This window comes from Canis lupus, chromosome 20 (assembly GCF_011100685.1).
Source record: "Canis lupus familiaris isolate Mischka breed German Shepherd chromosome 20, alternate assembly UU_Cfam_GSD_1.0, whole genome shotgun sequence".
Taxonomy (NCBI): domain Eukaryota; kingdom Metazoa; phylum Chordata; class Mammalia; order Carnivora; family Canidae; genus Canis; species Canis lupus.
The window spans coordinates 58480804-58507119 of record NC_049241.1 but is presented as its reverse complement, the minus strand read 5'-3'; the positions used below and the strand labels follow the sequence as shown (position 1 = coordinate 58507119).

Here is a 26316-nt window from a genome sequence, read left to right as displayed (position 1 = left end):
GTCCCCCTCAGTCCCCCTCAGTCCTGAGGCCTCTCTCGGTCCAGCTACTGCATGGAGGAACCCCGAGCCTGGGCTTGATTAGATCATGACTGTCCAGGAGCCTCCTGTGTTCCAAGAGGGCCCCAGGCCTCATCGTGGCCCCCGCTGGGGTGCGGGCTGGTCAGCAGAACGGGGTGCAGCCCGGAACTGCCGCCCTCCACACCTCCCTTGACTTTGGAGTGGGTGCGGCTTCGAGTGCCAATGTCCAGATGGGAGAGGCAAGGCGCAGAGAGGTCCGTGACACCCCCGAAAGGCCTGTCTCAACTTTGCTCTCTTAGCAGATATTGAGTCCTCTCGGTGCTGGGGGGCCCGGGCATGGCCACAAGAGTGACAGGCAGGTTGATGCCAGTGAATGCTTCACTTCCCCTCTACCTCCAGGAAGCCCACCCTGCTTGGCAGCCAGGCAGGCCCAGCATCAGCCTGACACAGCCCACGCACCCCAATGTGAGCTACCGTGGAGGACGCCCCCGAGCACACACATTGCTCTTGTTGGGCCTGGAGCTCCTGGGAAAGGGTGGGGTGTGTCTCCAAGACACTGGGGTCTTTCATAAACACCTGCCAGATAAGTGGATGACCTAGCCCCACAGTGAAGAGGACTCCTAGGTCAGTGCTCGTCCCTTGGGGGGCAGGACCGAGGGCCTCAGGGCCACCAGCCACCTTTGTCTGTGCAAGGATAGGGACAGCGGTGCTCACAAAGGAGAAGTGCCCGAGCCGGTCTCAGGAAGGGGGGGACAATGCCAGGCTTTCTGATGACAAGCCAGCCCGGGCACTGAGGGCTTCACTCCCCGCTCCCCTTACCCAGCTCCAGCAGGGTCTCCACCCCGTGGGTGGAGGGAGGAGGCTTGACTTTATTCTGTGCTGATTCCTGTGCTAAGCTCCTGGGGACACTAATCTGGAGGTGCTCCACTGGGGTTCGCATCCAGACTGCTGGCGGCATCTGGACCGTCTGGACAGGTGTCTCCTGGGCAGTCCTCGGGCACAAAAACTGGCCCCCTGCACCACAGCCTCAGAGCGAGGGTGGCAGGTGATGACACGACAGGGCCGAGGCTACTGCGATGGAGGCGCTGGTCACTGCTACTGGGGGGAAGGGGACTGGCCAGGCCTCAGAGGGGACCCCGGAACCTGATCCCTACCACAGCGGGCTCAGCCAAGGCCTCACCTCTGTGCCCCCACCCCACACTGAGGCTCAGAGAGACAGGAGCCTGGGGATAGGTCTTGGGAGGGGCGGGTCCCACAGGCTGGCCCTTCCAGCTGGTCAGTCAGGCTTGGGGCACACGAACGGGAGCCCCTCCGGGCCACAGAGCCCTGAGGCCAACCAGCAAGGCAGGCCCCCACCCCCACCCCAAGCTGCAGCCTTCCTGGGATCTGAAATGGGGAGGCTGCGGTCCTTAGGCCCAAGTCGGGGAGGGGGCTCGGGTGCTACCGACCGGCCCTCCCACCCCGAGTCGTGGCCCTCGTGCTGCCCGCGCTGGTCCTCCGCTCCCCCCGCCCCCCACCCCCAGGGACCTGACGTCCTGGGAAGGAGGAGCCCAGCTGTCCCCGGCCGTCCCCGCAGCCCCCAGCAGACAGGGCTTTGAGGAAAGAGCTCAGAGGAACGCCTCCAGGCGGAGGGGCCACCTCATCCCCACGCAGCTCTGGGCAACAGCCCTGTCCCTCCCCTGGGAGAGGGCCCGGAAGGCCTGTCCGCCAGCTCCCAGGAAAGACCTTGGCCGTCCCCCGGGGTTCCAGACGGGGCGCAGGGCACCCCGTTCGGGGAGGTGGGGAAGCAAGCAGCTCAAGGCTGCTTCCCGCCGAGGCTCCCCAAGGATGAGGCTGGCATGAGGAGCATGTGCGGACAGCACAGCTGGAGGGAGATGGGGCGGGAGAGGGGTGCGAGGGACCCCGCCGCAGCCAGGCTCCTGGGGGTGATGGGGGGAGCCCCTGCGTCCACATCTTAGGTGGGGAAAAGGCGACGCCTGCAGCGACGCAGCCCTTGGGTCCCGCTCAGGCAGGGGCACTAGCTGGGAGAGGCTTGTGGGACCAGCCTTGCAGGACGCAGGGGGAAGCCAGGAGCAAAGGAACAAGCGCATCGGGGCCCCTCTCCAGCCCGCGGATCTCTGGAATCTGATACTTGCTGAGACTCCCCTAGTCCAGAACCCAGTCAATCCTCCCGGCTGCCCCGCCTGCCTCTCCTCTCCCCAACGGCTGATTTCCCACTCAGGAATCCGATCACTTCTGTGCTTGAAGGGTCCCAGGTGCTCTCCCGGGCACCAGGCTTCAGCCCTGCGCTGTCCTCCCCTCCACCACCCCTCTGCTCTCACCTCCAGTCACACAAGCCGTCCTTCTGTTCCCGGAATGTGCTGTGAGCCACACATACCACAGGGCCTTTGCACATGCTGTTCCTTCTGCCTAGAACTCTGTCCTCCTCACCTGGGTCTCTCATCCTCCAGATCACAGCCCCTGGGTCATTCCCTCAGAGAGACCCTCCTGGATTTCCTGGTGTCCCTAAGTTGCAGGACTCTCCCCCTTTCAGAGTTGTCATCACATGCCGAGCGGTGATTTGATTCATGTCCCTTGACTATCAACTGCATGAGGACAGATCTGTCCCGGTCACTGCTGCATCCTTGGTATCCACCTGGCCGAGGTCCTGGCAGGTGAGGGGAGCCCAATGCAGGCACAGAGCGGATATCAGGATGGGGGAGCGGCGGGTGGACCAGTGAAGGGAATGGATAACAGATGGACGGCGGATGCGTGGAGAGACAGAGGGACGGACGGGCGCCTCTGTCTCTGCGTCCCACACGGTGGCAGAGTCCCCTCTGGCTCTGCCTTTTTTGAAAGCTGCCCCCCCCAGTTACAGACCAGAGTGGCTGTGGCTCCCCAGACTCTCTGGGCTCCCCCAGGGCTGGGGACGGGGCCTGCTGGCTGCAGAGAGAGCCAGACGGCAGGCGGGACGTGGGGGGGACGCGGAGGGGGCCCCTGGGAAGGCCTCTGGGAGGGTCAGAGATGGGGTCTCTGGAGGGAGAGCCCAGAAATCACATGAGGGAAGGTCTGGAGCACGGGCTCTGAGGGTGACAGGAGGGGACACCTGAGAAGTCGGGCCACATTCAGGTAAGTCGGGAGCAGTGAGGAGGAGGAAACGGAGCGTCTTGCACGAGAGGCTTGCAGCGTGTCGGAGATACACCACGGTGTTTCCAGGCACGGGGGGGTGTCTAAGAGGAGGGGGTGCATTCCTGGGGGTGGTGGAGGCGTCCGGATGATGTCCGGGTTCTGGGGGAGCCCCCCCCAGGGACACACAGGCCCCCCTCCCTGCACTCCATTCCCCACACCCTACAGCCCCGGGGAAGGGGGGGTGACACCTGTGCCTTGACCTCCCAACCCCAGGGCCCCCCAGCATCAGGTGGGCTGGCTTCCTCAGGTCCTTCCCACGTGGGATTACAAACAGATCCCAGACGTCCAGTCCAGGGTGACAGCCGGGAGGGCAGGGCCCTCAGGACCACCCCCACCAGGGCCTGGCACTGCCTGAGCCCTGAGACCCCCCACTTCACCACCCATGGGTGTCCTGGCCCAAGGGCCCAAAGCACCTCAGTTGTTCCCCATAAAAGACAACTGTGCACTGATATTTCAGGTGGGAAAACCGAACTGGTCAAGCACAGGAATCCATCTCTGCAGGGAGGTGAGCTGAGGTCCCCCCCGGGCAAAGAGACGGAACCTCCTGAGCCACGCGGGGACCCTGGCCAAGGCTCGGAGAGAGACGGCTGCGTTTCCGTAGTATATTTTCTTTAAAGGTGAGAGAAGGTTCTGTCTTTGGTATGGACGGCCTCACCCCAGGCAGAGAGAGGGTGGAGGCAGGCAGGGGTCAGCGGGAAGAAGGGGTCTTGGGCCCCCATCTCTTGGCCTCGCTGACCCAGCCCAGGGCCAGCTGAAGAAGGGAGATCCAGAGGCCCAACCGGAGGAAGGAGAGACAGCGGCGGTTCTAGCCTGACCAGAGTTTGGAGAGAGGCTGAGGAGCCCTAAGGCCACGACGGGGGCATCTGCGCAGCAGGACGGGAGCCAAGAACCATCACCTGGGGAAGAAAGGGACGGAGACGTCAGCGGTGGGCTGTGCAGCAGCCACAGCAGGAGCGGGGACCTGGGCTCAGGGGGCTCCCCGGGTTACGGGGCCCAGCGAGGGTCCTCGGGCCGAGGGGCCGGGCTGAGGTCTCAGCTCCACACGTTCTTGCAGTGCGACCTGGGGCAGTGTCTTCCCCTCTGTGCTGTTCCTCCTCCTGCAAAATGAAGATGCTCAGAACCACCTGGGGCTCAGGAAGCTTCGGGGGTGCTGAGCACCGTGCTACCGTACTAGCACCGCTATCGGCATTGCTTCCCAGGTCACAAACCCCTTTGGGGACAGAAGGGAAGCATGTCTTACCCCGACGCGTGCAATCACACAGCCCGGCGGCACTGCAGACCATTCCAGGGCTGCCACGGGCCAGGAGAGCAGCCAACCTGGCCACAAACTCCTCTGCTGAGCCTTGGGGAATCTCCACAGGCCCCCCTTGCAGCCCCTCCCTCCACAGCTGAGCCCCCAGCTCCTGGCTTCCCAAACCCCAGGTCCCACGACTCCCGCTCCCCAAGACAGTTCATGCACCCCTGCTCCGCCTCATCTTCTCCGCCTAAACCACCTCCCACCTCCCCCAGAGGCCGCAGTCTCTCACCAACAAGGTGCTGGAATCACCCAGACCTGCCTACTCCTCCTCAGCTCAAAACTCTCCCACGGCTCCCCAGCAACAAAAGCAAAAAGCCGAGGTGCCCCTCTCATGTCCCCCAACGTCTTCGCGAACATCCACACTAGCCCCTCCTCCAGCGCAGCTCCACCTCCTCCCGAGATTTCTTATCAGCAGTTCAACACGGAGTCACCACCTCAGCAACTCCACCGGCAGGTACAGACCCAGGAGCAAGGAAAACTCACGTCCACACAGAAACCTGGACGTGCATGTTCTGAGTGGCATTATCGTAACAGCCAAAAAGTGGAAACAGCCAGATGCCCATGGGAGTGAACAGGTAAACACGTGTCCACGCACGTGCAGGCACATCACCAGGCCTGAGCAGGAGCGAGGTGCCCTTATGCCCTGCCCCGGGGACCGACCCCAAGCCCACGACGCTCAGAGAGGGAACCAGACACAGGAGGCCCCCGGGGTGCGAGTCCACGAGTGTGACACGTCCAGGACGGGCTCGTCCATACACGGGGAGGGGTTGGGAAGGCCGGGGGAGGGGAAGGGGGTTGGGGGGCTGAGGGCTGATGGTTAACGGGGACAGGATTTCCTTTTGGGGCAATGGAATGTTCTGGAATTAGGTAGAGGATGATTGTGCATCTCTAAACACGCTAAAAACCACTGAGTGGCACATTTTAAATGGGTGGATTGAGTAGTTTGTGAATTCCTGCTTAATTTTTTAAATGCGAAAGGAACCGGGTGAACGGGTGAACGCTGGGAGCGCGCGGGCCGACCACACACCTGGCTCAGGGCTCACGTTTGACCACCCCGCGCAGATGCAGCTCGCTTTCGGCGGCCACGATGGGCTGCCCGTTCTGCAGGTGGTAGTCGATGAGGTGGCTGATGCTCTCAAAGAGCACATCCTTGGTCCGCACCTGCAGGGCCAGAGGCCTCGGCATCAGCACCGCTGGGAGCTTGTAGGCGAGCCTGCTGACGGGGAATCTGCCTCCCGAGGGCCCGCCCCGAGGGTCTGATGCAGGCTCGAGTCAGAACCGCCAGCCCAGAAGCTTCCGGTTCAACCAGAGTCAGACTCAGAATTCCAGAGTTAGATAGGGACACAGGCTCTGAAAGCACAGGATGCGGGGGCCACACTTCCTGCCCAAGTTGAATGGAGGCCCCAAAAAGACATGTCTGCCCCAAACCCTGACACCTGTGGATGCGACCTTATTTGGAAAAAGCGTCTTTGTAGAGGTGACTAAGTGAAGAGTCCTGTGGTGAGCTCCTCCTGGAGGCCCCAAAGCCAGCGACTGGTGCCCTTGTAAGAGCAGGCACAGCAGTGACCAGAGGGGCACGTCAACAGCCCAGGGACACCAAGGGCTGCCTGCACCTCGGGGGCCAGGAGAGCCTGGATGGGGCCCTCTGTGGGAGCCCCAGCAGGAGCCAGCCCTACAGCACCGGCCTCTCCACCCTGCGGCCTCCAGAGCTGGGGAACAACACTCTCCTGACGTTTACACCACTTAGTTGGCCGTCACTCGGCAGGGCAGCCCTAGGAAATCTCGGGGACGCCTAACAGAAAACAATCTGCTGCATCTCGAAACGAGAAAATCTTAGCACCACCACATGCTACAACTGGATGCACCAGAGCCGGTAGCCCGCTGGCCCCGCTGCCGGCTAGTCCCTGGACAAGGCGAGCTCAGTGGACACAAGACTCTGGAGAGCAGGCTTCAAACGCACGTTCCTGGGCCCCGTGGCAAAACCCTATACTTCTTTGGAACTGGGACAAAGAACTTGAAGTTCTGAAGCTTCTGGAGCTTTAGGAATTGCCAGTCCTGTCCTGTAGATCCCTTAGCAGAGAGGGAATGGGGGTCCAGGGGGTACTGACCTCACAGGCCAGGCCAGAGATTACAGCTCTGAGCCAGACACAAGGGGAACGGAAAGAACAGCCCCCCACCCCAGGCCAGGCCCCCCACCTCACCACCGGACAGTGACCTACACGGAGACGGAGAACATACCAAGCTCCCCGGGGGCGGTTCTGGGGACTCAGCTGGAGGCAGTATAGCACTTGGTAAACTCTGGCAAGACTCTAACACCCCCAAGCTCCTTCCCCTGGGAAATAGCTGTGAACCCCAAGGCCCTTCTTGGACGCTGGGAAACGCGGCATAAACCCTAGAACTCCTTGCAAATTGAAAAATGCTTTGTAAACCCCGAAATGCTTTAGGAGCTGTACAATACCAAAGGTCAAATTGACTCAAAGCAGCGGTCAGGTGCGGCACGATTTCATCTACCACGAGGAGGGGGGGGACCCACAGTGAAAGAATCATGCAGTTCAAGGACGGGGTTAAAAACACACAGGCTAAAAAAACAAAAAACAAACAAACAAACCCACACAGAAAAAAAAAAAGCCACAGGCTTCAAAGACGTCAAAACAAGGGGAAAGTGTGCATCTAGCAACTTGTAGAGCCTAGAACTCCCCGTAAATTGAAACATGCTTTCTGAGCCTTAAAATACACTAGAAAAGAAAACGTCATATTTATCCAAGGCACCATTATTTGTAGGATGCACACTGATTATAGACGGTGGGGAAAGGGCATCAGATATAGTCCTTTGTAAACCCTGAAAGGCCCTGAAATTGGAAAAGGTTTTGTAACCCGCAAAATGCTGTATTGACTTGGGAACTCCTTTATAGATTCCAAAATTCTTGACAAAGTGGGAAATACTGTGTAATTCTAAGTTACCTAGTAAACGGGACAGAATCCGTCAACAGCCGGCTTTGTAATCCGGGACAGACTTTCCTGAACCTATAGGCGGAGGTGGACGCCCGCTCTGGCCCCGCCCCGCCCGCTCTGGCCCCGCCCCGCCCGCCCTGACCACGCCCCGCCCGCTCTGGCCACGCCCCGTCCGCCCTGACCACGCCCCGCCCGCTCTGGCCACGCCCCGCCCGCTCTGGCCACGCCCCCGCCCGGTGCCCCGCCCCTTACCACGCCCTCTGGGTCCACCAGCAGCAGGTGCTTGGGCTGCCCCGCGTGCATGCCCGTGAGGACGTACTGCCCGGGGTTAGTGACGCTGTCGCGCACCAGGAAGTCCCCGTCGGCTCGGAGCAGCTTCTCTGCCGCCCTCCGGCTCATCTGGCCATGGTACCAGGGTTCCTGCCGCAGCTGCTCCTCCGTGGGGGCGATGGGCGCCCGGCGGGTGGGGGGGCTGGGCCACTGATCCTCCACGGGAAGGGGCGCCACCGCCGTGCCCGCCCCCGCAGAGCACTCGTGCAGCTTCAGAGCATCCTCGAAGGGTCCTGCGGGCGAGGACGAGGACAAGCTGGAGTCAGGGGCGGGCAGCTGCCCCCTGGGGGCAGGGCTGGAGGGGGAGGGGTCTGCGCTGGGGACCTCGCACTGAGCCCGCAGGCCCTCACTGGGTGTGTGCTGAGTGTGCACCTGGGGGTGCTGAGTGGGTGTGTGTGCTGAGTGTGCACTGTGTGGGAGTGTGTGCTGAGTGGGTGTGTGCATTGTGTTGAGCAGGTGTGTGCTGAGTGTGCACTGTGTGGGAGCGTTGCTGAGTGGGTGTGTGGTGGTGTGTGTGCTGAGTGTCCACTTGTGGGTGTGTGTGGTGAGTGTGCACTGCGTGCTGTGTGCCTGTGCTCTGCCTGCCTGCTGTGTGGCGCCAACCGTGCACCGCTCTTCTTCACCGCTGTCGGGTCCTGGTAGTTGAGCGGCACATATAGGCGACGACAACGTGCACACACACTTCTTTTTCTTGTCTCGTCCCTGCGGCCTCCTGCCCAGTGTCTGTGGCACCCGTGTCGTGCAGCCCCTGTCACATGCAGCCCCCGCACCAGCCGTGCACGCCTGCCTCCTACAGACCCGGGGGCCCCTGCGGGTCCCCAGGGGCTTCCTGAGGCTCCCACCAGGCGCCAGCATCACCTGGACGTGTCACCCGGACGTGCCGCTCGCCCTCTGTCGGTCTCCTTGCCGTAAGTGGGACGCAGGGCCGCACAGGTCAGGCTCCCCGACGCCCCAGCGACCGGCCCCGAGCAGCTGTCCCCGGGGCCCCTACAGCCCTGCCACCCCCTGCCCCTTGGGAATCCTGTGGTCCAAGTGCAGCTGGACATCTGGCCGCCAGGACCCGGGACCGGGCCTGGCCAAGCCACGTGTCCTCCTCAGCCTGCCACCCGCCGGCCCGGGGCGGCCCAGAATTCTCAAGGGAAGCCTGGCCGGGGTCGCTGGGCCATCTGGTCACCCCCAGGGGACGGCCAGCATGAGGGTGGCTGTGAGGAGCCAGCGGCAGCTGCTGCAGGGACAGCTCGGGTCGGCTGGTGCTAAGACTCTGGGCTGTTGGGCTGGGGGTGCTCTGCAGACTCGGTGAAGCCCAAAATTCCCAGCTGGCTTGGGTGGATCCGGGGTATCTCCCACTAGGGGGTGTCTGAGGTAGGGAAACGACCCCTCACGGGCCAAGACCCCGACGCGCTGGCGGAACAGGACAGCGTGGTTGGATCAGGAGGGTGCCCTGGACGCAAGCCTCCTCCATGAGACAAGCCCAGTGGGAGGGTTAGGGCCCAGGTCCTCCAACCAGGGAGGAGCCAGCTAAAGCCCCTCATCAGACGGGGGGCGGGGGGCCGGCAGGGGGAAGGAGCCCAGTCCCCCAGGAGAGGGGGGAGTCTCATAGAGAAGAGCGCCCTCCCCTTAAACTAGAGAGGAAACTCGCTTACCCCCTAAGAGACTGCAGAGTCCCAGGAAGGGGGGCCCCGGAGCCTCCACCATCAGACCGGGAGTCCCAGAGGAAGCACTCGTCCCCACGCCACCCTCACCAGCTTGCCAAGCCCCAAGGGGCAGCAGGCTGGGCCCCCCCACGTACGCATGTCAAACAGATCCTTCTTGGGGCTGTCCTCTGCCTGCGGGAGCTCCGGGGCATCCAGACCCTGCGTGTTGACGTACAGGTGGTCCTCGTAGTCTCTGGGGCCCCTGGCGTCGGCCTGCACGTAGCCGTCCCCCGGTGGGCCTGCGAACACAGGAGAGCGGCGGGGTCAGCGGGGGCCACCCACGCCCGGCGCCCCCGGGAAAGACGCCGTGCAGCACCCTCTGGCTGACCACCCCGCCATGTCCCCAGGGGCTGCGGGGCAGCTGGGCACCACATCAGTGGGGCCGCTGCCCCCAGGCAGCCCGGCGGCAGGAATCCCTACGTGAGTGTGAAACGCCCACGTCTGAAAAATAACAATGACACTGCTCCGCCCGTAACTGTGTCATCCACGTCACCCACGTGACGCATGGTCACTCGTTTCTGTTCTATTTTAGGAGTTCCTTCCTGTTCTCTTGAACGTTAATTGTGAGCGTGTGAAGCATTTCTGTGCTTCAAAAGCCTCCCCCGCAGGAAAAGTCATCCCTGGAGGGATTTGTCCCTCGGGTCCACTCAGCACCCCAGCTTCTGCGGGGTCCCGACCGGGCCACCTGTGCCCGGTTCCCCGGCGCTCCCCGCGGCGTCCGAGCAGGTGCCGGGTGTCTGCGGGGCTGAGAGGTGAGACGTGGCCCCACGAGGACATTAGCTCCCGTTTCCCTTATTTTGAGCAAGGCTGAGCCTCTTTGCAAGGTTCAAAGTTAACTCGTGTGTGTTTTTCCAGAACTGTCTGTGGATCTCTGAACGTCACCACTTGTAGTCCCGGCACAGAAGCGATGATTCCAATACACAGTTTGCAATGTCCCTGCTATGCCCACCTCGTCCTTCCCCGTGGACTTGGGAGCTCACAGGCCGGCTCCACCTGCCATCCATGGACACGGGCACGTGAGCGGACCTCTCGTGCCCAGTCCCGTGCTCTGTGACACGGGGAGAATCGGAGCTGCCCCTTTACAAGCAGGGGCATTAAGCCTGCAGGACGGTATCCGGCAGGGGTTCTGGCTCAACAGGAGTGTCAGCCTGGGCCCACCCGGAGGATGGCCAGTCCCCCAGCCTTTCGGGGCCGGGGCCGCGTAACAGGGACGAACCCCGGGCGGCAGGCGTCCAGACGGAGAATCCCAGGCCGTGGGAGCTGGGGTGGGAGCGTGTCGCCGGCGTCGTTGGCTAGAGCGGGGAAGAGCAGTTCACAGAGGCTCCGGCCGGGAGATGCTGGGGAGCCCCGGGACTCAGGAGTGACACGGGGCCGTGGGCCCAGCACCAGGGCCCCGGTGGCTGCCCAGTGACAGAAGGGCTCTTTAACCACGGCGCTGGGAGTCAGGGAGGGTTCTGACGCGTGGCAGCGAAATGCCCAGATGATTCGGGAAGATCGAAAATAGCAGCAAACGCAGCGCAGGTGTTGTAGAGGCTGGAGGGAACAGGCGGCCGCAGCAGGCGGGTGGGCGAGGCGCCTGGCACGGCCACCTGGGAGGGCGGCCTCGGCTCGCTCAGCACGGAGGCTCTGAGCCCATCAAGAGTGGCGGGGGGGGGGGGGGGGGGGGGGGGGGGGGCGCGGGGGAGGTGAGGTCCCAGAGGGGAGCCGGGCCCAAGGCGGATTCTAGCCTCGTGTCGTTTTGAATGATGAGTCACAGGATAAAATGCTCACGGGCTGAAAACGGAATCATTTTGTTAAAAAACACCTGACGGGAGGGCAACTGCACGCTTTCTCCGGGCCCCGGTGCGGGGTCGGCCGTGTGGCGAACGCACGGTGGGAGTGTGCACACGATGCACCATCTGCAGGAGCGAGCCGGACGATGTACGCACTGAATTGGCTTGACTACACATGGAAAAATCTGGAAAAGTAACGCACGCTAGCAACGACGACAGTGGTGGCCCGACCGGACGTGGACGGGCAGACGGGACTTGTCGCTGAACGCCTTCCTACGCGCTGGCATTTTGAACCACGGGAATGCAGTATCGCTCCCCCCAAAAAGCAAAGCAACGAGTCTGGAGCCTGGGGAGCAAGCACCGGGTCACGGGTGGAAGAGGAGGGGCCCACAGCTGAGCCCCCGGGGCACCTACCAGCACCTGACGGGCCCAGGTCCCATGGCAGGCTGCGGGCGTCCCGTCGAGCAGGAGCTGCCCCCTGAAACAGAGAGCGGGGGTCCTCCTGCAGGTGCAAGCCCCCTGCCCAGCCCGGCGCCCCGCCCCCCGCAGGGCTGGAGACAAAAGTCAGACGCGAAGGGCAGCTCCAAGGCCTCTCAACGCTGCCCAGCCCCTGGCTCTGCAACTGCCCTCGTCTGTCCATCTGTCCACTCGCCTCCGCTGCAGCCTCAGCTGCCCGCTCGGCTCCTGCCACACGCTGTTCCCTCCGCTGGGGTGCCCTTCCCTGCACTGCTCGCCCAGGCAACTCCTATTCACCCGCCGGAGCCCAGCCCAGACACTGCTTTCCCGGCCACAGGGTCAGTCTCCCTGTTGTGGACTCTTGAGACCACCCCTGGGAGCTCAGCTCACGGCCCCGATTAAACCTCTGACACAATCACCCGAGCGTCTGGAGCGGGGAGTCGTGACCGCGGATCGGCCGTGGAGCCAGACGCATCTGTGCGATTTGGGGAAGGAAGTGGGGGAGGCAGGGACCCTCCATTAGGATCACGGGGAAGGGAGCAGAAGAAGCTGGGGGCCCAAGGACCACCCTGGCAGACCCCGCCCCCAGGGGGCCCACGGGGCTGACCTGGCCGAGGGCCCCGAGGGCACCGGGCTGAGCCAGGGCGAGCCTGGAGTCCACCAGCCCGCCCGGGGGTGGCTCCTTCCCCGGGATGCTGTTGTAGTAATTGTGGTCCGCTTCGTCCTCGTCGCCCCAGGCCGACTCCTCGGGCCTGGTGAGCCTGCACACACACACAAGCACAGGAGGCTCCGCGCTCAGGGCCGGGAGGGAGGGTTGGGGGGGCCAAGGGCCTGTGGCCTGAGCCTTGCACAGGGGAGCGGGACGAGCCGGGCTGGGGGCCCCAGCCAGGAGGCGGGTGTGCAGGTGGCACGGGACGGGCAGGCGGCTGCCGGGCAGAGCGGAGGGGACTCGGGGCCCCGGCTCTCTCTGCAAACCCTTCCTGTGCCTTGTCACGCACGTGTGAATTCCTAACACTCCATACGGGGTCTCCTTCTGCCCGCTGAGGTACGACCCGGCCCCTGCCCTGCAGCTGCAGGTGCTTTCTACGCTTTTCAGCCACAGAACTTTGAAACGATTCAGAGAACGTCCAGAGAACGATGTCTGGTGACGCGGAAAAGTGACATGAAATTTGAGATTTAGCGTCTATAAATAAAGGCTGGCTGGCCTGGGGCCCACCGAGCGCTAGCAGCCCCCACGGCTGCTCTTGCCACGCGGCCGAGACAGGTGGTCTGGCCCACGACGCCGAAAACATTGACTGTGGGCCCTTCACAGACACGCTGGCCACCCCCGTGCAGACTGGAGATGACAGCCGCCGCGACGGGCCCTGGATCCTCGCCTCAGCCGGGCAGGGGGAGGGCGGGGGGGGGTTAGGGTTCGGGTTTTCATCTGGGTTAACAGGTGTGGGAACAGGACGGTGGCTGAGAGCCAGGGCGGAGGTGAGCGCGGGGAGCGGGGGGGGCGGGCTGGTACCTCTCCGGGGGCACCGCCACCCTGGGCGGGCTGTGCAGGTACTGCTTGAAGCGCAGCTCGAAGGCCTGGCCCACGGTGCTGATGATGCTCTGGGCGAGGCCCTCGCAGCACTCCAGGATGTGGCAGGCTGCGGATGGCGGTCACGCGGCATTGGTGTGGCCGTGCCGGCTGGCACACCCTGCCCGGCCCGCCCCGCCCACCCTCACCTCTCTGGTTGATGGGATCCTTGGCTACGTAGGCCACATAGTCCGTCATGTCCTGGGGAGAGAGGACGGGTGACAGGGGTCAGTCAGACCCCCTCCGCCAGCCTGCCCGGGCTGCGGGCCTCCTCGCCTAGCTCCGCGGGAGCAGAGGGTCTCAAGGCTGCAGGGGACACAGGGAACCAGAAGTCCACCCCCCCGGCCCCAGCCTTACCGTGTCGCCGCCTGACGCGAAGGAGATGGACTGCATGTGGTGGTTGGCAATGATCTGGCCAGAGAGAGACACGCGCAGTCACGGGGCCGGGCTCAACTGTTCACTAGGCCGGGGCCGCAGGGAGGGCCCAGGGAGGACGGGGTGGGTAGTGGGCACCGGGGACCAGGAGGGCGCCGGGGTGGGGAGCCCCCTCCCGGGCCGAGTGCGGAGGCAGCAGCCAGACTCACACATGCACACTCCCAAGGCCCGGACACACACACACAGGGTCTCACACTCAGACTCACCCTCCCACACACAGGGCCTCCCACATTGAATGCCCAGAGACACAATCAGTCCCACCGACCCTCAGACACTCGAGCCCGTCTTCACACCCTGGCACATCACGCTTCGGCCCTCATGTCCACTCACACGGACACTGAGGTGTGGCACACTCACCTGGCACACCCAGTGCAGCCATGCAGGGGTGAGACCTGCCAGAGGCCCCAGTCTGCACACCGCCCCGTGTGCTCGTTTGCATGCTCATTTATATTCATTTGCTCACTTGCATGCTCATTTATTCACTTGCTCATTTGCATGCTCATTTATTCACTTGCTCATTTGCATTTGTGCGCTCACACACATATTCACTCATTGCAGGCTTGCTTGGTGTGCACATTTGCACACTCGTTTCCAAGGTCATTTGTGTGCCTGCACCATTCGCCAGCCCCTGAGTGGACCCGTTGCTGCACGAACCACACAGCAGCTGAGGCCCCCGCACGGGCTCCCTCCTTTGCACCCTCACAGCCACATGTCACAGCACTTCCCAGGGTCACGGCGCTGTCTGGACACATCCCAGCTTTTCCCCATGAGCCTCCCTGACCCCTCCAGCTCTGTCTCCCGACAGGGTGACCTCTGCCTAGAATGTCCTCTGCTCACCTCCTCCCTCAGAGGTAGCCCCACCGCCTCCAGGAAGCCCTCCACCCCACCCCTGCTCGGCCACAGTGCCCTGTGCACACCTATAACAACTGCACACCTATAACAACCCTCGCCTGGCCTCTCGGGGCTTTTTGGAATTTATAATTATCCCTTCTTTGTGCAATGATATTTTGCTGGTTTGTCCACCAGGAGATTCCAGGGCAGGGCTCTCATCCCGGGCACGGCGACCCTGGTGCGGGCCGCTCTCTACAGGGGCGTCCTGGGCACTGTGGGGTCCAGCCGCACCCCCACCCATTCACCCAACTCTGGGCATCATGAGGCGGCCCGGCTCCGGCTCAGGGTGGGTCTCGGCAGGTGTCCAGGTGAGCACGTGACACCACGCCCAGCGCTGCGCCCACCGACCCCGACCCGCCCACATGGGGCTGACGACCCCCGCGGCACCTACCTGGCGCGTGGCGGGCACGGAGAGGTTGAGGCCGTCTGTGGAGATGCTCACGGCGATGCTCATGCCGGCGAAGCGCAGGTTGCTCTTGCCCAGGATGGAGGCCAGCGCTTTGTTGGGGGCCTGGGGACGGGGGAGGGCAGTGCTGGGCCTGGGGAAGGGCGGCTGCAGGGGGCTGGCTGGGGGGGTCCGGGGTGCCCCCTCCCCCCAAGCCACCCCACGCCCCAGCCACGCCCACCAGCGCCCCTCAAGGCCCGCGAGCCCCTCACCCACCTTCTTCTTCCAGGAGCCCCGGACGCCAGGCACCGCCTCGTGGAGCCGGTTGATGGCTTCCCTGTGAGGGGGAGCGAGGAGGGGGCTTTAGTGAACTGGGTGGCGGGGAGCAGGCAGGCGTTCAGAGGGTGTGGGGGTCAGAAGCCACAGACGAGGGAAGGAGGGTCCTGGAGAGAGAAGAGGGAGGGACGGAGCCCCCCCACCCACGGCCCCTGGCGGCACCTGCCCCCGCCCCCGCCCCCGCCCCTGCAGGGACCAGCGCCTCCAGGGCCACAGCCCAACCTGGAGCTTCAGGGGCCAGATTCGGGGAGACCCGCCCAGCCCTGGAGCCTGCACCCCACGCTGCTCGCGGCCACAGTCCAGAGAGCCCCATCCGAGGCTCGAGCCGGTGACCCCCAGACCACAGGACGAGACCGTGGAACTGCTGGTACCCGAGGGTGCGACACCTCCGGGCCCTGAGGCTGAGCCCGCCCGGCCCCTCGAAACCGCTGGAAGCAGCAGCAGGAGCCTCACCCAGGCAGGCGGCCCTGTGCACGGGGTCCCGGGGCCCCTCGGGCGGCAAGACGGAGTCGCACACACCTGCACCCACGTGCGCGCCCGCGACAACGCACGTGCACGAAGCCTGCACAGGCCTGTTCACAGCGACACAGGTCACGGGATCACCCAAGGGCAGAAGCCACTCAAGTGTCCGTCGACCGGTGAACAGACACAGCGCGTCCCCCCCCACGGGCACGTCCCTGGCCTTGAGCAGGAGCGAGGCCCCCACACGCCCCAGGGACACACCGAGCCCCCCGACGCTCAGGGAGGGGACCAGACACAGGAGGCCCCACGGGGTGGGAGTCCACGCTTATGACATGTGCAGGATGGGCTCATCCATGCACGGGGAGGGGGCTGGGAAGGGGATTGGGGGGGACAGGGTTGCCTTTTGGGGAGATGGAATGTTCTGGAATCAGGGAGGGAGCGGCTGCACAATTCTGCGATGAAACCAAAACACCCAGAATCGTGCATCGTGAGCGGGTGAATGCTGTGCTCGTGTCAAAGGGTGTCTTCACGTCTACAGCAAACCGACGGACGACCCCCCTGCCCTGGTCGTACCCACGACTCTTCACGCCTCGATCGCAGCAGCTCAGAGCATCAGCACATCCACAGACCTGCCGTCCCGCCCTGACCTGGGCCCCCCTGGGGGGCAGCCCACACAGGGGGTCCAACGACCTGCTGAGCCGTCCCCGCGGACCCACACACGGCGAGGACCAGGTACACAGTCCCGGGTCTGGGGAGCAAGAGCTCCCGGAGAGCAGGACACAGGCTCGGGCACCACGTCCCCCCCAGGGAGCACCGTCCCCCAGGCTGTGAGGCAGGAGGGACTGTCACGGCGCCCGCCACCCCGGGGTCCCCTCACAAGCTGTCTGAGGCTGGGGCCGCCGCCCCTCCAGAGCGTCATATCGGCCCTCCCCCAGCTGCCCCAAGCCCCTGGCCCCACAGCAGCCGGCGTCAAAGGCTCACCTGGTCACCTGGGTGCGAGTGTTAAAATCCAGAGAGCGCATGGAGCGGAGGACTTCGATGCAGCCCATGTACTGCGGGAGGAGAGAACGGCGGTTAGCAGGCAGGCCCCGAGCACCCGCCGGGAGAGCCCGCGCCAGGCGGCAGGCGAGCCCAGGCCTTCCTCCACTGCCCGCTTCACTCTCTTCTCCTGCCTGCCCCCCGGCAATGGCCGGCCCTGCTGCCTCAGAGCCTTTGCACCTGCTGTCTTCCTGCTGCTCCCTTTCCCCACCCGCTCATGGACCGATTCCTTCCCCATCTCGAGGCTCAGCGTCGCCTCCTCTGAGCTGCCCCCACCCCCGGCGCTACACAGGCTGCCGCATGGGACTGGGGGACCCCTCCAGGCCCAGGGCGCTATTGGTTTCATCTGCTGTTTGTTCTCCCTTTCTGTTCCACCCGGGTAGCAACGCTCCTGCTCACCACCGCAGCCCCAAGGCCCAGCACGGGGCCTGCAGGGGCAGGGAGGACAGCGCCTGGTCCAAGAGGCCCTGTACATCGACTACCTGACCCCTTCCAGGCAAAGCGGGTCAACCACTGCCAAGGCCACCATCCCCACAGAAAGGGACATCGGGGCCTCCGAGAGGACACTGGGGGACGGTGGACCCTCAACCACTGCGAGGGGAGGGCAGGGACCAGGCTAGGCCCACGGCCTCCTTCCAGCTGGCATCTATGTGCTGCGGGAACACGCGGGATGATGGCTAATGGGGACAGGTTTCTTCTGGGGTGACGGAATGTTCTGGAACTAGACAGTGGCGATGGCTGCACAACTTTGTGAAGGTAGTAAATACCATTAAGTCATATGTACACTTTAAAGTGGTTGATGGTTGGGGCACCCGACTGGCTTAGCCAGTGGAGCATGCCACTCTTGGTCTTGGGGTCCTGAGCTCAAGCCCCATGTTGGGCCCCGACTTTACTTACAATGAAATGAAATAAAGTGGTTCATGGTTAACTTGGTTGTAAATGTCACCTCAATGTTTGAAAAATCACAAATGCACACACACTTTGACCTTTAAACTCCATTTGTAGGACTTTTTGCCACAGATACACCAGCCCAGGGGCTGCCCGTGTGTGCAAAGCCACCGTGTCTCACCCTCTCCACAGGGCTCGGAGCCTGCAGGACTGGACGGGGACACGTGGGCAGGTGTTTGCTGCCCCAGGGGATCAGCGCCCGCCCACTCCTCCAGCTGGCCCTGCTCTGGGAGTCCCACATCCCTCTGTCCCCCTCAGGTACGCCCTTTCACACACAACCCTCCCTTCCCGCTGGGGCCTGCAGCACTGAACAAATCAGCAAGAAATTAGGGACACCCTAAAACTCAACACATCCAGGATTATGAGACTCCACAGGTGACTGCAGTTCAATCGGAATTGCCGCTAAACAATGACTGTTTCCTTAGTATAAGTATGTCCCAAGTAGTGCATGTGACACACTTACACCAAAAATCACTGGAGTTTATTGGAACTTTTAATTTAACGGGGTGCCCTGTATTCTTGCTAAATATAAGCAAATCACAGTTCTTGGAATGGAAGAGTATGCATTTGTAAAAAAGACCAGAATTTTTTTATGCGTTTATACGAAATTGTCTCCAAGGTATGTCATTAAGTAGCAAGAACAAGGTATAGGGTAGAGGTCATGGTGAGTCACCATTCGTGCAGACACAAGGAGGAGCTTGTGCACATGCGCATGTATACGCAGCGTGTGTGTGTTTGCATGAGTACAGTGGCTGCTTCCGGGAGAGAAACCGTATGTCATTGACAGACTGTAAACATGGTCGCAAGTCATTCCTCCCCCCTTCCGAGCCGTTGGGTTGGCCACAGGACTTGTCTGGGCCAATGGGTTGTCAGCAGAGTTGCCACAGACGGGGTCTACAAGGCGCTCGGGATCCCTGGGTGGCACAGTGGTTTGGCGCCTGCCTTTGGCCCAGGGCGCGATCCTGGAGACCCGGGATCGAATCCCACATCGGGCTCACGGTGCATGGAGCCTGCTTCTCCCTCTGCCTATGTCTCAGCCTCTCTCTCTCTCTCTCTCTCTCTGTGACTATCATAAATAAATAAAAATTAAAAAATATATATATATACAAGGCGCTTGTGCCCTGGAGCTCGTCCCCTCACTGGTCTCAGACACGTGGCCCATCCCCGTCATCCCAGGTGACACAGGCCAAATGCCGTGTGAATGAAGAGCCCGTTCAGCCCCCGCTGACCCAGAGAACCACAAGAAATAATAAGTGCTATTGTCCTGTGCTAGCTTGCAGGATGACTTGTTACATGGTGACTGCTAACTGAGATAGTGACCAAAGGAGGAGTACGACTCCTCCAAGCCAAGGAAAGACCCAGGCCAAGGGAATGGCTGGCACAAGGCCTAGAAGTAAGAACAAACATGGAGACGTCACAGACTCGCTCCCGTAGAGCTAGAGCAGAGAATCAAGGAGCAAAGAAAGATAACAAGGTGGGACCAAGGAGGCTATAGGGCCCTAGGGCTGGGTATGCTGGGTAAGCTGGGGAGCCATGGGAGACTTTTAAGTAGGGGACTGAACAGATCTGTCTTGCCTTCCCTTGGACAGATGGTTAGACGGATGGATGGATGGATGGATGGATGGATGGATGGATGGATGGTTAGATGGATGGATGATGGATGTGTGGGTAGATGGGTGATGGATGGGTGGTTGGATGGATGGATGGATGGATGGATGGATGGGTAATGGATGGATAATGGATGGGTAGATGGATGTATAGACAATAGATGGATGGGTGGTTGGATGGATGGGTGATGGATGGATGAAGAATGGGTAGGTATATGATGGATGGAGAAATGGACAGATGGATGGACCATGGATGGATGGATGGTGGATGCATAGATGATTGATGGATAGATAAGAGAGATGGACAGATGGACAGCAGGATAGACCATTGATGGGTGGATGGATGGATGGATGGATGGATGGATGAAGGATGGGCGGATGAATGATGAATGGATGAGAGACAGGCAGATGGATGGACCATGGATGGATGGATGATGGATGGACGGATGGACAGGTGATGGATGGACGGATGGGTGGCCAAATGGATGATGGATGGATGGGTGGACAGGTGGATAGGTGAGCAGGTACATGGATGGACGGATGGACAGGAATGGCCTCTATGCCAGGCATGTGTAGACATGGATGGTCCTTGCTCCAGGAGTGGATTTTCTCACTGAGAGGACAGCTTTGGTGGGGTGCCGGCTGCCCAACAGGTATCCTGCCTCCAGCAGAGCAAGCGTGTGTGGGGTGTGGGCCGGCGTTCTAGGCCCAGGGTGAGGGCTTCTGATTCCCACACCACCCCCAGGCTCACTAACATGCAGTGTCGCTAACTGCGAGGCTGACGTCCTCCAGGGTGCCCCCCGCCCTGCCTGGGTGGAGGGTGGGGTGCACACCGTGACCGCCCTGGAGAGATGGGAGTGGGCGCAGGAGGGGCCACACCAGGACGCCCCAAAGGCTGGGAACAGGGACTGCAAACCCAGATGCCTTGCAGCACGGGAGGCAAGCAGACGGCCGGAGGCTCCCACACACATGGCTGATCCACACCCACGTGTCCCGCAGCGTGCTGCATCCGTCACCTCTCTCCCTGCGCTGCACCCACGTCCCCACGCTCGAGTGACAGGCATCACCTCGTAGGAAACGCAGGCCCAAGGAGGCTCGATGAGAGTCAGGGCGCGGAGGCCACCGACGGGATTCGCACTGGGCCCTCCGGGGCCAGAGCCTCACCACCGCACCACCCGAGCTAGCGTGGACGGTGCAAGCTGCTCGTTCCACGGCCAGAGGGCCCAGGGCTGCTGGACACCTGACTTTTACGAAAGAGGCCAGACATCCAAGGCTTTTGTGTGACACCTTCTAATTTGTAAATGTGGACAAGAAATTGGAATTTTATGTTGAAATAGAAGGCAGGGGCGGTGCTCAGAGGCCCACTTCAGCCTTGGGTCTGCCAGTGAGCGGGACCTCGGGCGCACAGCTGTGGTGGGTGAGCCCCCGCCCCCCAGCTTTGCCCCCGCGCACCCCCGGAGCCGGCGGACGGGCCTGGATCCAGCACGGGCGTCCCAGTAAGATGCGCCGATGGATCCGCAAGGCGAGGCTGCCCGCACCTGCTGGGCCGAGAGCCTGCACCCCACCCTCCCGGGAGCCCCTGGAGCCGGCCTGCAGCCCCTCAGCCTCAGCCCCGCGGCCTCCAGAGCCCGAGCCCGAAGAACACTCGCCGCGCAGGGCCCAGCGTGCTACGGCCGCCCCAGGACACTGGCATAGGTCAGGGGAGGGGTCCCCAAATGCTGTGTCCCATCCTCCCCTTTGCACACGCAGTCCCTGAGGCAACCCGAGCCCACCCAAAAGAGGAGCCGATTTACAAGTGTCCCCCACGCTGCCCCAGGGACAGACACGATGCTCAGGGAGGGGACCAGACACAGGAGGCCCCAAGGGGTGTGAGTCCATGCATGTGACATGTGCAGGACGGGCTCATCCACGCACAGAGAGGGGGCTGGGGGCCAGGGGGGAATGGGGGTGATGGGGCCGGGGTTTCCTTTTGGGGGAGATGGAACATTTGGGATTAGATCATGGCGAGGGTTTTCATAACCCTGCAAATGTACTAAAAACCTTTGAATCGCACAATTCAAATGGGCAAATGTAATGGTATCGACTTCTATCCTGTCACTACCATCTGTCTGTGGTTTGAGGCCTAACAGAGTCCTCCGCGTGACCCGAGTACACAGCCCGTCGTCCGGGAAGCATCCATCCGTGCGACCAGTCACTGGGCGTCTTTTGGGCACCGGGACGGGGGCACAGCCCCCATGTCTTCCCCCCCAGAGAAGCTCCAGGACAGACTAACCCCCACGCGGGGGGCAGGTGGGCCGCGGGGCAACAGGTGCCGAGCGCACCCTGCCGGCACCGGAGACCCCCGACACCTTAGATGTTCCTTATCCCTCAAGGTCTGGCCGAGACTTAACAGGGACACCCCGCAGATCCCTAACTAGTGGTAAGGGGAGCCGACGACCCCCTCACCAGGTCTCAGCCCCCCACCCCCACCCAGAGACCACATGTGGGTTCCCTCCGTTCGTGCCCTCCCCTCCACTGAAGGCCGAGGCCAGGGAGCGGCGGAGCCGTCCCGTCCCCGCGGGCAGGCAGGGCCGCACACGACCGCTGGGATTGGATTTAAAATCAAGTAAGATCACGGTTTGGCTCACTGGCCACACTGGCCACACTTCAAGGGCCCCGTGGCCGCACGTGCCGACCACACAGGACGGCGGGGATCTAGAAAGTTCCACAGCCTCAGGAAGTCCTCTGGGCAGGGACCATGCGGGTTCATCACACGGCTTCGGCAAAGTCACGGGACACGCGCCCGGCCAGCGAGACGTGGGGCGAGGCTGCTGGGCGGCCATGGAAGGGTTCCCGTAGTCATGCGAGGCCCCCGGAGGAGGGCTCTTTCCTGCAGGGCGGGGGCGCTGGGGTGCTGGTGGCCTGGGGCGGCAGGAACAGCCCCAACAGGGCAGCCGAGAGCCACCGAAGCACGCTGTCGCGGCCGGGGACGGGGTCTGAGGGGCGGGTGTCGGTGCAGGCGGGCTCCCCCCGAGGCTCCGGGGAGGTCCCCGCGGCCCCCCACATGCAGCCAGCTCGCTCTGTCCTCCCGCCCTCCGCTCCGTGTCCTCACGCAGCTTCGAAGGACACACTGGATTCGGGCCTTGTCCTCCAGCCTGACCTCGTCTCCCCTTAATTCATTACATCTGCAAAGACCCCATTTCCGGACACATCACGTTCTGAGGTTCCAAGTGGACGCGGATTTGGGGGGGACGCTCTCCACCCCAATGCGGATGGGGAGAGCCCGGATCCACGCCGAGGTCATCGGGTTGCTGGGTTACGCGGCCACACGGCTGCCCCCGGGGTCTCTTCTCACGGGAGACAATGGCCTCCCTTCACCTGGAGGCTGCGAGTCTGAGTGGGGGAGGGATCCTGGGAGATGGGTGGGCCCCGGGCCGTGGGGACCGTCCACGCTGACCTACTGTGATGCTGTGAACTCCGTGGGCGCGCCCGCCGGTGCCAGCTTCCCCTCGCCACTTCCACAAATCACCCACGTGTGACACTGATGTACCCCCTTAGTTCTGGGGTCAGGAGCCCCCCATGGGCCTTCCGGGGCTAAACCCAGGTGTGGGCAGGACTGGTCATAAGTTCCAGACACACGGGTCCCGTAACATGCCAAGCTCATCCCCTGCCACTGGGCCTTTGCACATGCTATGCCCTCACCTGGACCTCTCTTTCCCCAGTTGTCTCATGTCTGGGGCCTCATGGCTTCAGCTCTCAGCTTAAATGTCATCTCCTGAAGGATGCCTTCCCCGACTTCCCCGGCTGAAGTAACCCCCCAGTCTCTGACTCTGGCATCACTTTAATTTCTTTTTTTTTAATTTATTTTTTATTGATGTTCAATTTGCCAACATATAGAATAACACCCAGCGCTCAACCCATCACTTTAATTTCTGCATTTTAATTTAGCGCCTGCCAATATCCACCATTTATTTGTTCTCTTATTTATTTACCGTTGATGCTTCCCTCCGGAATCTAAGCCCTATAAAAGCAGGGACCAGACCTTCTCATTTCCTACCCGGTTGTCAGCGCCTGGCAGGGTGGGCATGCACTAGATATTGGCTGCATTGACCAAAAAACATCACGATCACTGGAATAACCCAACAGCCTGCACCCCACAACCTAAGCATCTCAATTCTGGACAATTCTAACGCACCTGCACCCAGGCCAACGGGCAGCTAGGGCTCGCCCTGCAAGGTTCACAGCAGCATCCATGACACTCTCTTGCTACAAAGCCCATCCTGAACCCAGCCAGAGTTTAAAAGACCCCACTCTGGGCAGCCCTGGGGGGCTCAGCGGTTTAGCGCCGCCTTCAGCCCAGGCCGTGACCCTGGAGACCTGGGATTGAGTCCCACCTTGGGCTCCCTGCATGAAGCCTGCTTGTCTCTCTGCCCGTGTCTCTCTCGCTATGTGTGTACTCACATGAATAAATAAATAAAACCTTTATAAATAAATAAAATACTTTTTTCAAAAAACCAAAACAGAAAAGACAGCAGCCATTGCATTAGGGCCACCGGACTCCAGGATGACCTCACTTTAACTTGATTACTTCTCCAAGATCCTATTTCTTTCTCTTTTTTTAAATATTTATTTATTTGCTTATGATAGATACAGAGAGAGAGAGAGAGGGGCAGAGACACAGGGAACCCGACATGGGACTTGATCCCGGGACTCCAGGATCATGCTCTGGGCCAAAGGCAGGCGCTAAACCGCTGAGCCATCCAGGGATCCCCCAAGACCCTATTTCTAACTAAGACTCCATCCTCAGGCCCCCCTGGACGTGAATCCAGCGGGAAAAGCACAGAACCCAGCTCTGGGGGAGGAAGGACACGACGTGGCTGGGACACTAGTGCAGGGAACATACACATAACCAAATGCAAACATGGTAACTTCCAAGGTCCTGGCCCCAGAGGCCCCCGAGGGGGTGTGCATGCGTCCAGAGGCTGGATGACAGGTGTCGCGGGCGGGTCCTCCGACGGAGCAGTGAGCTGCAGGTGCGGGAGGACAGGTGCCCTGGGACGCGCACCGGCACCTGAACCCACGCACACGGGAGGGGGGGGGTGTTCGAGTGGAGAAGGTAACGGTTTAGAGGGTTTAGAGTCGCCCGTACAGGTGACACCTGTTCTATTGGTCCGACTGCTCCCGAGGAAGCGCACGGCAGGCCCCTCGCCCCCCCTCCGCGCCCCGGCCTCTCCAGGGCAGCCCGGGCCTGTGCGCCCCACCTGGGCCGAGGCCCCCAGTCCGGGCGTCGGGATGCGCCCTCCCCCCCCCCCCCCCCCCCCGCGCGCCCAGGCCGAGCCGCGGGTCCGCGCTGCGCATGCGCGCCCCCCATCCACCTGCCGCCTCTCCCCGCCCTCCCCACGTGACGCCGTGGGAACCGTGACCCCCGCGCCTCGGGGCTGGGGGCGGCCAGCGCTGCGCAGGCTGGAGGTGGGGGTCCGGGCATCCCGGGGGGGGCGGGGGAGCAGCGAGGATGGGGAGGGGCGCCCGGGCCGGGAGTGCGGGAGGGAGCCCGGGGATGCCCGCCGCCGCACTCACCCGCACGATGTAGGAGACCCCGGGCCCCAGGACCCTGGCGTCGGGGTGCAGCCAGCCGTGCGCCGGCTTGTGGATGAAGCTGCCCTTGCGGATCCACTCGGCGGCGGCGGCGGCGTCCGGGGGCCCCGCGCCCCCCCGCGCGCCCCGCGGCCCCCGCGCCCCTGCGGCCCGGCAGCGGCTGAGCGCGGGCAGCGGACACGGCGCGGCGCAGCGGGGCTCGCAGGCGCCCAGGACCGCGGCTGCCAGCGCGGGGACGCCCCCGGGCGCGGCCTCCTCCGGCTGCGGGTCGGCGCCCCCCGCGCCCCCCGCGCCCCCCGCGCCCCCGGCCGTGCGCGCCGCCGCCGGGCCCCGGCCCAGGAAGCCCGCGGGGGCGGCGAACTTCCACTGCGGCATGCGCGGCAGCAGCGCGCAGAAGGTGGTGGGCGCCTCGGGCTCCGGGGGCGCGGGGGGCGCGGGGGGCGTGCGCCCGCCCGGACCCTGCGTCATGGCCGCGGCCGCCGACCCAGCCCGCCCGGGCGCTGCGCCTGGCGCGGAGGCGGCCCTCCCCGGCCCTCCGCGGCCCTCCCCGGCCCGCTCCCTCCCGCTCCCTCCCCGCCCCCGGCCCGGTGATGTCATCCGCCCGGCCCAGCGCGCAGCCGCGGGGGGCTGCGCCCCTGGGACCCGGGCCCCGGGGCGGCTGGGGAAACTGAGGCGCGCCCGGGGCGCAGCGAGGTTGCAGCCCGAGCCCCGCGCGTCGCCCGAATTCCTGGAAGGACGGGGGGGGGGATGGGGGATGGGGGGGAGACATCACCTGCCTTCGCCCGTTTTCGACTGAGCCGAAAAGCGAGGCCTGGAAAGGGGGTGCTGAGGAGGGCAGCAGGCCCCTCCCTCCGCAGCGTGCCCCAGGGGAGGACTGCGCCCTGCCCGTTGCGGATGGGGAAACTGAGGCCGGGGGGGGGGGCGGCGCGAGGGAGGCTGGTACCCAGCAGCGGGGGCGGGCTGGCTGGGACTCGGGGCGAAGCTGCAGCCGCGCCCCCCTCCCCTGCTGCTGCTGCTCTTCCCGGGGCTTCGGATCCCGGGCTGCAGGAGGGCCGGGGCGCCCCCGCCAGCTCTGGGGAGCTCTCGGGCCTCGCCCTCCCGCCGCGACCCACACCCACACCTCGCAGGTGCATTCCTGATGCCCGGGATGAAGGGCCCAGCACCCCCCGGGCTGGGCCCGACAGGTCCCCCCTCCCTTCCCCGCCTGGGGTGCGGCCGACTGCCGGGAAACAAAGGGAGGGGGCCGGGCGCGGGCAGGTGGGGAGGGAGGCGCGAGGCTGCCTGGAGCCGGATCGATAAATCAGAGAATGAGATCACGGCCTGGCGGTCGCGGCGGAGCGGGGGAGGGCCTGGCGGCGGATTGGCCGGCGCCGGGGTGGGGCTGGG

The 26316-nt window shown here is 63.3% G+C and overlaps 1 protein-coding gene across 5 annotated transcripts; it reads right to left on the bottom strand.

The window, feature by feature from the left end:
* Nucleotides 1–3774: 3774 nt before the first annotated feature.
* Nucleotides 3775–25398, bottom strand: SHC2 (SHC adaptor protein 2). 5 transcript variants are annotated; one of them, XR_005375278.1, is made up of 15 exons: nucleotides 24913–25398; nucleotides 16745–16815; nucleotides 15242–15302; nucleotides 14972–15091; nucleotides 13612–13665; nucleotides 13404–13455; nucleotides 13198–13324; nucleotides 12295–12448; nucleotides 11646–11709; nucleotides 11264–11416; nucleotides 9555–9698; nucleotides 7688–7998; nucleotides 5511–5644; nucleotides 4175–4283; nucleotides 3775–4082 (listed from the first exon to the last, which is right to left on the bottom strand). XR_005375278.1 is itself a non-coding variant. In XM_038568072.1 (14 exons), exons 1-13 carry the CDS (start codon nucleotides 25396–25398, stop codon nucleotides 5516–5518), a joined length of 1926 nt encoding a protein of 641 aa, XP_038424000.1. In that variant the 3' UTR covers nucleotides 3775–4283; nucleotides 5511–5515. The 5 variants fall into 5 exon arrangements, 4 of the variants coding, with proteins under 4 accessions (XP_038424000.1, XP_038424001.1, XP_038424003.1 ...); XM_038568072.1 differs by having other exon boundaries at nucleotides 3775–4283; XM_038568073.1 differs by lacking the exon at nucleotides 4175–4283.
* Nucleotides 25399–26316: the final 918 nt, after the last annotated feature.